Consider the following 11,492-nt stretch of genomic DNA (forward strand, 5'->3'; position numbering starts at 1 on the left):
AGCCCAGGAGGTTGAGTTGCAGTGAGCTGTAAGCATGCCACTGCACTCCAGCCTGTGTGACAAAGCAAGGCTATGTCTAAAACAAACAAACAAACAAACAAAACAAAAAACAGAACATGGACCTTGAAACACTGCATGCTCAATATTTTAGCCACTATCAGCTTCTATTGGGCGAATGGCTCCCCCTCTCCAAGCTGTGGGAAAAAGAGGATGATAATCCCTACCTCACAACCTGATGTGGATGGGGAGGGGGTCAACAAGATCATATTGGGGAGAAATTTAGAACAGCGCCCAGCAGAGAAAGCAGGTACTCACTAAGTGCTAATGATCTTTATTAAGGCCCAATTTGCTTCCTGTCTGGAATTCTAGAATCATCTCTCTCACATTCATTTCTTAGGCCCCAAAAGTCTGGCTCCCTGGCCACCACCTTAGCTCAGGCCCTACCACTTTTTCTCCTGAACTTTCTGAATAATCTTCCTAGTGCAATGGCTAGCATCTGCGGTCTGCAGTCACAATGACCTGGTTTCAAGTTCTAGCTTAGCTGGTTCCTAGTTGTGGGGCTTATGTTCAAATCCTGCCCCCCAGTCTGAGGCTCAGTTTCCCCACCTGCAGAGGGGAGATGACAGCAGATACCTTACAAGGTTGCTGGGAGCGCTCAGAGTATTTATTAAAAGGCAAAGAGTGGCCGGATGCAGTGGCTCACCCCTGTAATCCCGGCACTTTGAGAGGCTGAGTTGGGTGGATCACTTGAGCTCAGAGGTTCGAGACCAGCCTGGCGAACATGGTGAAACCCTATCTCTACTAAAAATACAAAAATTAACTGGGCATGGTGGCGGGCGCCTGTAGTCCCAGCTACTCAGGAGGCTGAGGCAAGAGAGTTGCTTGAACCCAGGAGGTGAAGGCTACAGTAAGCCAAGATCATGCTGCTGCACTGCAGCCTGGGCAACAGAATGAGACCCTGTCTCAAAAAGATATTTAAATGAATAAAAGGCAACTAGTAGATCCACGTTTTGGATGTCATCCTGATGTCTGTGGCCTTGGGTGAGATGTGGGGGAGTGGATCATGTAGAGGCCTCTTTTCCAGGGCTAGTAAAGGTGTTTGAGGATTTGGAAAGGGCCAGTGCAGACTGGAGAAGACAGCAACCACATGCAGGGTCCGACAGCCCTCGATTCAAATTCCACACCTGCCACCACAAGCTGAGGGACCCTGAGCCAGTCAGTGCTTATCTCAGAGCCTCGATCTCCAAGTAGGAGTGAGACTTCATAAAAATATTCTGATCTTCCGCTTTGTGAACCTCAGAGGGGTGGGTGTTGGAGCAAAGCTGTGAGACCCCACCAGTCTAAGCTGGAGTTTGGAGCATGACTCTGGAACCAGCTGCCTGGGTTCAAATCCTGGCACGATTCCTTCATGGCTGTGGGTCACTTAACATTCCTGAACATCAGGTGATATCAGCAGTCCCTGGCCCAGAGGGAAGCTGATAACTCACACGCCACACTTAGAACAGTGCTTGGCATATCACGAGTGCTCGATTAAATATTTGCTAGCCTCCTCTTATTATTATTTTTCATTATGATTGTCCACATTCCTTGTCAATCTCTCTAATCCTGTTTGCTCTTTTGTTAAATGAAATTAATAACCCCTTGGCTGCCCATTAGAACCTCCTTGGAAGCTTATTAAAAATACCAGTGTTCATGTCACAGCCCCAGAGAGCTTGATTGAAAGTTCTGGGGTGGGGCTCAGGCACTGGTATTTTCTAAGAATTCCCCAAATGATTCTACCATGGAGGTGGGGTTAAGAACCACTGCCCTACCCCATCTGTTTGCTGTAAAGAGTTTTAAAAATGCAACGAACATCCAAAGCTTAGCACAGATGTGGGAAGACTACCATAGTCAACCTAGCTATCATCAATCCCTTCTCAATGGGTTTTTGTTTTGTTTTGTTTGAGACAGGGTCTTGATTTGTTACCCAGGCTGGAGTACAGTGGCACCATCACAGCTCACTGTAGCCTCCACCTTCAGGGTTCAGGTGATTCTCCCACCTCAGCCTCCCAAGTAGCTGAGACTACAAGAGTGTGCCACCATGCCCAGCTAATTTTTTGTATTTTTTTTTTTTTTTTTTTGCAGGGATGGGGTTTTGCCATGCCCGAGATGGTCTCAAACTCCTGGGCTCAAGCAATCCACCCACCTCAGCCTCTCAAAGTGCTGGGATTACAGGCATGAACCTCCATTCCCAGCCCCATCTCAATCTTAAGAGGCACCACAGCAAAGTGAGAATGCCTGGGACCACACTACCTAAATCTGCCAGGTCTAATTGTGTGAACTTGGCCTCTCTGTGCCTCAGTTTCCTCACCTGCAAAATGGGGATCAGATGCTTTATAGTTCCGAAAATGTACAGAGGCAGTGTATTTTAGAAAGCTTGGAAGAATGCTTGGTAAGTGTTTAATAAATGTTCATTTTTATTATTATTAACTCTCTCTGGGCCTCATTTGCCTGTTAAGTAAAATGGTAATAATAATAGACTCTATCTTTCCTATGGTGAGATTGAATTAATAGATAGGCATTTAGCACAGAGCCTAGCATATAGTTGTTTGCTTTTTGTCTGTTTTTGAGACGGGGTGTTGTTCTGTCACCCAGGCTGGAGTGCAGTGGTATCATCATAGCTCACTGCAGCCTTGGCCTCCCGGGCTCAAATGATCCTCCTGCCTGAGCCTTCCTGGAAGCTGCGACTAAAGGCAGGGGCCACCACCACCTGGCTAATTTATCTTTTTTTAAGAGACAGGGTCTCGTTTTCTTGCCCAGGCTGGTCTTGAACCTCAAGCAACATATTTCTATACTGAGTGATTCACATTAATGATTGTCACAGATCTGTTTCCGTTCCTTAAAACTCAGGATGAGTAATATCTGAGAAATTGGAACGTTTTATACTTTAGGTAAATAATACAGTTTATCTACCATATATATCATGCGATGTCCCCAGTAGGTTCCGAGGCTGTCCTAGTAATCCGGCAATTCATAATTTGGCAACCAAGTAAGCGTAGGAACAGTCACGGGACATGGGATACAGATGATAAACAGCCTCGAGTTAATGCAGGGGAGCCGGGGTGTGGACCTGGCTCCCCAACCGGCAGCAACCCCGCCGCACGCGCCCCCCAGTAGGAGCCCACTCACGTAGATGAGGCCCGAGTAGTACCGCTCCCGGAGGTTGTGCAGGACCGAGGCCTCGTTGAGGCAGGTCAGCTCGGCCATGTCCTCGGCCTTGCTGAACTTGGGTGGGTTCATGCGCTGGATCTGGTCCCGCGGCAGCCGCAGCCGCCTCCCGCTCTCCGCCAGCTCCACCTCCGCCTCCTCCTCGCCTTCGTCCCGCAGCGCCGCCGCCTCGAACCCGTGAAGCTCCGAAGGCACCCACACGAGACGCCGGGCCGTCCACTCCACCTGTGGGGAGGTGCCCGAGCCAGGCCCGCCACCCGCGCTGGGCCCGCGGGGCGTGAACAGGAACGGCTGGGCCGCCTCGGGCACTGGGCCCGGCCTGGGGGCCGCCTTCCGCCCGGGCACCGACATGGTCACGGCTGCCATGGTCTGCAGGGGGCAGAGAAAGAGGGTGGGGGTCAGATGGGGCTCCGTCCCCCGGGCCTCCCTTCCCTACCCCAAATTCCCCAGGCAGCCACCTCTGCCTTCCTTTACCAGACCTCTTGCCATACTTCTGCAAAGTGGGTTAACAGACCTAGCTTACTCATTTCATTCATTCACCTCTCTATGCACTCATTCATTCTTTAATAAGCTAGGCTGTGAACCAGGCTCAGAGGGGCAGTTCTTTTTTTTTTTTTTTTGAGACGAAGTCTCACTTGTTGCCCAGGCTGGAGTGCAATGGCGTGATCTCAGCTCACTGCAACCTTGGCATCTGGGGTTCAAGTGATTCTCCTGCCTCAGCCTCCCAAGTAGCTGGGATTACAGGCGCCCGCCACCACGCCCAGCTAATTTTTGTATTTTTAGTAGAGACAGGGTTTCACCATGTTGGCCAAGCTGGTATCAAACTCCTGACCTCAGGTGATCCACCCTCCTCGGCCTCCCAAAGTGCTGGGATTATAGGCATGAGCCACCACACCTGGCACTGGCTAATTCTTTTCTTTCTTTTTTTTTTTTTTTTTAGATGGAGTCTCGCTCTGTCGCCCAGGCTGGAGTGCAGTGGTGCGATCTCGGCTCACTGCAAGCTCCGCCTCCCGAGTTCACGCCATTCTCCTGCCTCAGCCTCTCCGAGTAGCTGGGACTACAGGCGCCTGCCACCACGCCCGGCTATTTTTTTGTATTTTTAGTAGAGACGGCATTTCACCGTGTTATCTAGGATGGTCTCGATCTCCTGACCTCGTGATCCGCCCGCCTTGGCCTCCCAAAGTGCTGGGATTACAGGTGTGAGCCACCGCGCCCGGCCAATTATTTTCAATTTTTGTAGAAATGAGGGTCTCACTATGTTGTCCAGGCAGGTCTTGAACTCCTGACCTCAAGTGATCCACCCTCTTCACCCTCCCAAAGTGCTGGGATTGCAGGCGTGAGCCACCACACCTGGCCAGGCTCAGTTCTGGGCATTGACAATGGAGCAACAGACAAGCTGGAAGAAGACGCCTGCCTCTAAAAGTTCACTTTCTAGCCCCGGGCTGTCCAGTGCAGAAGCCACCGCCACCTGTGCACTACTGGGCACTTGCAATGTGGCATGTGTCACTGAGGAAACAGATTTTCAATTTCATTCATTTAAATTCAATCTATTTTATTTTATTTTGAGATGGGGTTTCACTCTGTTGCTCAGGCTGGAGTGCAGTGGTGCAATCATGGCTCACCACATCCTCAACTTCCCGGCCTCAGGTGATTCATGTCTGAAATTTATTAATTAAAAAATAAATGTATTAACAGGCATGCCACCACGCCTACTAATTTTTAAATTTATTTTGTAGAGACCGGGTCTTCTATGTTGCTCAAACTGGTCTCAAACTCCCGGGCTCAAGCGATCCTCCTGCCTTGGCTCCCCAAAGTACTGGGATTACAGGTGTGAACCACCGAGCCCCATCTTAAAATTTAAATATAAATATCCCCATTTGGAGTTCTAAGTGTAAGATACACACCAGATTTCCAAGACTTAGTACAACAAAAAGATAGTCTGCTGAGATTTTAAATATTTGATGACATGCTGAAATGATAATATTTTCAATCTACTGGGTTAAATAAAATATATCATTAAATTAATGTTACCCTTTCCTTTTTTACTTTTATCATTAAATGTGGCTACTAGAAAATGTTACATTACACATCTGGCCTGTATTATATTGCTATTGGACAGAGCTGCTCTAATCCCAGGAGACAGATAAAAAGATTAAAAATGTAAATTAGTATGGTTTTTGTTTTTTAAAAATTCTCTTTTTTGTTTTTTTACAGAAACCACATATAGTATGTTTGGTGGGTTTTTTGGGGTTTTTTGTTTGTTTGTTTTCGTTTTTTTGAGACAGAGTCTTGCTCTGTCCCCCAGGCTGGAGTGCAGTAGCTTGATCTTGGCTCACTGCAACCTCTGCCTCCTGGTTTCAAGAGATTCTCCTGCCTCAGCCTCCCAAGTAGCTGGGATTACAGGCGTATGCCTCTATGCCTGGCTATTTTTTCTATTTTTAGTAGAGATGGGGTTTCACCATGTTGGCCAAGCTGGTCTCAAACTCCTAACCTCAGGTGATCCGCCCACCTGGGCCTCCCAAAGTGCTGGGATTACAGGCACGAGCCACCGTACCCAGCCAGATAGTACGTTAAATGGTGATAAATGCCAAGGGGAGGAATAAACCAGGGGACGGGGAATGTTAGGGTTGAGGATGTTGAAGTTTTCATTAGGGTGGCCAGGGAGGGCCTCTCTGGTGTGGCATTTAAATGAAGACCCAAGGGAGATGACAGGAGTGAGCAAGGGGGTTGTTGGGAGAAAAAAATCATTCCAGACAGCAGTGCAAAGGTCCTGGGGCCACAATGCACCTGTGTGGCTGTGTCACTGTGAGGTGGGCAGCGTGGCTAGAGCCAAATGATCGAGGGGCAGAGGGTGGGAGGGGATGTAAGAGAGGGGACAAAAGGTACAACCTTGCTTTTACTCTAAGATATGAGCCCAGGGCGGGAATTGACCTGATTTTTGTCATTCAGGTTCCCTGACCACCTCTGGTCACGCCTATCTCATGCCTGCAGAATAGACTCGAATCTCACTGCTTCAGTGAACAATTCCTTCCTTCTCTGGAACCTGGCTCCTTCTCCATAAAATGGGGAGACTGGCCCCATTCATTCAATTCTCTGAGGACTTTCAAGTACGAGACTCCGCCCTGAGTGGGCGTGAGGACCCAGAGAAGAGTAGGCTGGGAGCCCTGCCTCGAGGAGCTCCTGGCCTAGGGGTGGATCCAGCTCCAGCTATCCCGGAGGCAACCAGGTGCTGGGGGAACTAGAATGTGTTAGGCCCCTCCCACCATCCAGGGGGCCATGGGCAGTAGTGGTAATTCCAACGCGGTCCAAGCACCAAGCAGGAAAAATATTCTCCCTATCCTGCGTGGCCCCTTCCTGCTAAAGAAGTCTGCCCCTACTCTCTCTCTCTCTCTTTCTCTCTCTCTCTCTTTTTTTTTCTTGGAGATAGGTCTCGCTCTATTGCCCAGGCTGGAGTTGGAGTGCAGTGGCACAATCACAGCTCACTGCAGCCTCAACTCCTGTGTTCAAGTGATCCTCCCACTTCAGCCTCTTGAGTAGCTGGGATCACAGGTGCGCACCATCAGGCTCAGCCTTTTTTTTTTTTTTTTTTTTTTCTGGTAGAGACAGGGTCTCACTCTGCTACCCAGGCTGATCTCAAACTCCTGGGCTCAAGTGATCCTCCTGCTTTGGCCTCCACAGTGCTGGGACTACAGACATGAGCCACCACGCCCAGCCCCTATTCTCATCCACTGCCTCAAATGTCCCCATCACTGCCCCACCACATCAGTCACAGAAACAGTGGGAGATTTCTGTCTCCCCAACAGCAGGACTTCACCTCTGCCTGATAGACCTATATGCACCTGCCGTCCCCATCTTGCTCCCACATACCCCTGGAGAAGTCCTTCTAAACGCCCAGCTGCCCTGGAGGCATCCCTGGACCTGGCCCCAACAGACTCTTGCCTTTCCCTCAAGCCTCTCCCACGGGAATCGCAGCTCCGCTCAGAGGACTCACTTCCTCCCAGACCCTCTCCTCCTACCCCCGAGCCCAGCAGCTCCAGCTTCCAGTGACTCTTGGCCCTGAGGCTCTCAGGCCTCAAACGCTGGACCCTCGCACTCTGAATGCAGCAGGGAGTTTCTCCACCCCGTGGCCCCCAAATCGTCATGGCTCACCCCAGGCCTCCAGTGTGACCTGGATACACCGGACCCAAACTCCATGCCTGGGACTTTACCCTCACCCCCACCTACTCCACCCCACCCCATCCACTTCCTCTCCAGCCCTGTGGCCTTTGACCAGGAAGGATTTCGGAGTTTTTGCAATCACCCTATGCCCTATGCCTCTCCTCCCTGGAGCCAAGAGTCCAAGCCCTCAGCCCTCTCCTTCCCCAGGCTGAGGAGTCCAAGCTCCCAGCCTTCTCCTCTCCAAGGACCCAGGAGTCTGAGCCCCCGGCCCCCTCCTCCTATGGATCGGGAAGTGCAGGCCCCCTCACCTCACTGCAGCCGGGCTAGAAGTGAGGATGCTGAGTTCTGAAGATGGATCACAGCCCTGACGGGGCGGGCAGGGCCTGCAGGCCTTGGCTCCAAGTGGCGGAGCCTCTCTAGCTGCCCTACCCTTCCTCAACCAGCAGGAACACTCTGCCAGGGCTAATTACTGTCACCTGGGCAGGTGAAAGCACCTGCCCTGGGAGGGGCCGAGACTGCTGGGCTTGAAAAAAAAGCAGCCAGGGATCCGCCCTGGGGCAGAGGTTGGGGCCCTTGGCATCCAGCCCTCTGACTCTGGCTTCTAGCGCTGGGATTCCGGAGTCCCAGTACTCAATGCCCTCCTGTCTCAGACCCAGGAGTTCAGGCCCCCAGCCCCTGCTCCCACAGACCCAGGAATCCGGGCTTGCAGCCCCCTCCTCCCCTAAGACCCCAGCACTGCAGTCTTGGCCCCAGTCCTTTCCTCCCCAAAGACCCAGGAGTTCGGGCTCCCGGCGCAGTCCTTCCTCAGACCTGGGACAGCAGGCGCCCAAGGCCCTTTCTCAGATCCAGGAGTCCGAGGGTCCAATACCCATTCCCCTGGACCCAAGCGCCTGTGTCGCCGCCCCCTCAACTCGCAGATACTCGGGGCTACCTGGGGGCGCCGACCGGAGCTGGGAGATGGGGAGAGGGCGCGGGAATCCCCGTTCTCTTCAGGTGCGGCGACCTCCGCGGTCCAGGGCAGGGCGGGGCCCCGTCGCGTCACGGGGCGGGAGCCCGGCTCTGATGTCACCCAGCACCTGCCCGGCTGGGAACGGGGCGGGCCTGGAGCTTCAGGGCCTCTGACGGGGGCCGGGGGAAGGCGGGGGTTGAGCCTGTTGCCAGGTGGGCGGCGGCGGCGGCGGCGCCAGGGGCTCCTCCCCCTTATGGCGGGCAAAGGTCGAGGGCCCGCCGCGGAGAAGGCTGAGGACTCGCGGGATTCAAACCCCGCTGGAGCTTCCTGGGCCTCAGCTTTCCCTGCTGTGAACTGCGGCCAGTGAAATTAATAAAACGACGTTCAGAAAGTTCCCTAGCCCAGTGCTTCATCGTTAATCTCCCCGAGCCTCAGTTTCCCAACTGCGGGAACGGAACAACAACATCTATAGACAGTAAGAGTACCAAAGAAGAGCACAATGGTATTCTGTCCTGAGCTTCAGTCTCGGGAGTGAAATAAAGACTACATGGTGATAAGAGTACCTACTATGTGTCGGGTATTTTCTCCTCTTAGAACAGCTCTTTGAGATCATAAAATGATTTAAAAAAAAGAGAGAGAGAGAGAGTGAGGGTCTCTCTCTGTTGCCCAGCTTGGAGTGCAGTGCCACGATCATGGCTCACTGCAGCCTTAACCTCCTGGGCTCAAGCGATCCTCCCTGCTCAGCCTCCCGAGTAGCTGGGACAACAGAGTCACGCCACCACGCCCGGCTAACTCTTTTACTTTTTGTAGAGACGAAGTCTCGCTGTGTTGCCCAAGCTGGTCTCGAACTCCTGGGCTCAAGCGATTCTTTCGCTCCCACCTCCCAAAGTGCTGGGATTACAGGCCTGAGCCACTGCGCCCGGCCTGGAATAATCTCAACAACCAATGACATAGGGGTGATCAGCATGTCCATTTCTCTGATGTGGAAACTGAGGCAGGAAGGGTCAAAGTAAGGCACTCAAGATCACACAGTATAAGAGGGAAGTCTGGGATTCAAGCCTAGACCGTTTTCTGCCATTCTAAAGGAGGGGGTCTGGAAAGAACTTGTAGCAGGTCCCTAAAGACATCAATTTCTGCGTCCCAGTTGGTGATTACTACCAACCTGCTTCCCCACCTATGCCACAGGGACCACCGCTTTCCTTAGGGGACTCCTGTGGGGTTGAAAAGGTTAAAGGACCCAGCACACAGTTGGTCTCCGAAGTGTTCTTCTCCACCAGGTCCCCCTGCAGTCACCAATTCGGTCCAGTCTCAGCCTTCCCCTCTCTGTATAATGGGTACAATATAACTCACCTCGAGTCAACACGATAAGGAAAGGAAATTATTTAGTTATAAAAAATAAAAGCGTCCAAGTACATCGTAGGTTCTCAAATATGTCCTTCCCTACCCCTCCGCCTCTTCCAGTCACGACCCCTCTCTCTGGTCCCCGATTCTGACACGTGAGAACAGAGACATGTCATGCTGGGGGCGGGGGACTGGAGGCGATGACTCAGGTATTAAAGCGGCCGAGGTTCCAAAGACAGCCTCAGTTTCCCCTTCTGCGGAACAGGCCCGGGGCTGCCAGCGAGGACCCCGACCGGGCCTCGCACACGGTGGCAACTGGAGTTGGGGGAGTGTAGATGTCCCGCCCCCCCACCTCCCTCGCTGCCGTCCAGCTGCGCGCCCAAGGTGAGTGTCCGCGTCACCTCCCCGCCGTCCCCGGCCGCCTGCCCGGGCTCCCGGGCCCCGATCGCAGCCCCCAGGCTCCAGCTTCCCCTGGCCCAGTCCCGTTTTGCCGCCCCCGGAGGGCTGCCGGCCCCGGACACTCACCGGCTTCCAGGGCCGTCCCGAGGCTTCGGCCTGGGGAGAAAGAGGGGCGTGTCCGCCAGGACAGCCCCGCCCCCACGAGCGCAGTTGGGGCCAATCGGCGCCCGCTGCGGCAAGCTACGGCCCCGCCCCTGGGGGACGGGAGCCGCCAATCAAAAAGAGGGGCTGGCGGGCGGGGCCAATCAGAAGTTGTCGAAGGGTGCCAGCCGTGGGAAAAGAACGCGGCCCGGGCGCGGAGTTAGGCGGCGCGGTGGGGGTGGAAGCCGAGGCCTGATGGGCACGGGGCGCCACCAATAGCAAGGCGCGGGGGGCGGCCGGGGGCGGGAGGCCCAAGGGGCCAGGGTGAATGGGCTGCTTTGTGCGCAAGGCATGAATGGGGGCCTTTGTAAGGGCCGGCGTGGGGGGGCCGGCCGAAGGCCGGAATGCCTGGGTCCCCCGGGAGCCGGCGGGCAAGAGAGACAGGAGAGAGAATTCACTTTTGTCGAACGTAGACCATGTACCAGGCACCCTCCCAGGCTCTCACCCACCGGGGAGGTGTGGGCCGTGATACCACCAGAATAACAATGATCGTTTATCGAGCACCCGATGTAGACCGGGAGCTGTGCTAAGCGCGTTACCTGCATGATCTTATTTAATCCTTACAACGAAGCCCTTGAAATTGGTGCTATTAAGATCTTCATCTTCTAGATGAGGTAACCCCAAGCTTAGAAAGAGGGTGTTAATTGCAGAAAGTCACGGAGCTGGCTGATGGCAGAGCAAGGACTGAAATCCAACCAGAAATTGTGCTTTTAACCGCCATGCTATGCCCAAACGTGGTAATGACTCCCCATTTACAATTTACAGACGGGAAAACTGAGGCTCAGGAGAGCCAGAAGACTTCCCAAGGTTGGAAGGGCGCCGTGGCTCACACCTGTAATCCCAACACTTTGGGAGACCAGGGCGGGAGGATCACTTGAGCCCAGGAGGTCAAGACCAGCCTGGGCAACGTAGGCCCCATCTCTATTTAAAAGGAAAATAAAAAGAACCAAGGGCACAAAGGAATGGCTCCACTGAACCCGAGGTGGCCTGCCAGCCTGGCTCGGCTGCTCGGCAGCTGTGCGGGCTCAGGCCAGCTGCTGGACTTTTTTGAGATTCCATTTATTTCTGCACTCATAAAATGGGAGTGATGGACTGTCTGCCTTCACCCTTGCTCTCCCTACAGTCTACTCTATCCAGATGGGGCCTTTCCTCTGTTCAGAGCCTCCATGGCTCCCATTTCACTCAGTAAAAGTCTAAGAAGTCACCATGGCCAATGAGGTCCTGCAGGACGTGGCTG

General features: G+C 53.3%; 1 protein-coding gene across 7 annotated transcripts in view; it reads right to left on the reverse strand.

Moving 5' to 3' along the window:
* MYH14 (myosin heavy chain 14) overlaps positions 1–10,230 on the reverse strand; it is a 101,659-nt gene extending 91,429 nt beyond the window's left edge. For 4 of the 7 annotated variants that reach the window (XM_055237052.2, XM_055237049.2, XM_055237050.2 and 1 more), the window contains exons 1-2: positions 8,297–8,402; positions 3,169–3,576 (exon numbers count right to left, since the gene is read on the reverse strand). In XM_055237052.2, coding sequence (XP_055093027.1) covers positions 3,169–3,573 — 405 coding nt within the window. In that variant the 5' untranslated portion in view covers positions 3,574–3,576; positions 8,297–8,402. Of the gene's footprint in view, positions 1–3,168; positions 3,577–8,296; positions 8,403–10,180 lie in introns of those variants that run through there. The other 3 variants (XM_055237053.1, XM_055237051.1, XM_055237048.1) reach the window with 1 other exon arrangement.
* Positions 10,231–11,492: the final 1,262 nt, after the last annotated feature.

Source organism: Symphalangus syndactylus, chromosome 13 (genome assembly GCF_028878055.3).
Source record: "Symphalangus syndactylus isolate Jambi chromosome 13, NHGRI_mSymSyn1-v2.1_pri, whole genome shotgun sequence".
NCBI classification, from domain to species: domain Eukaryota; kingdom Metazoa; phylum Chordata; class Mammalia; order Primates; family Hylobatidae; genus Symphalangus; species Symphalangus syndactylus.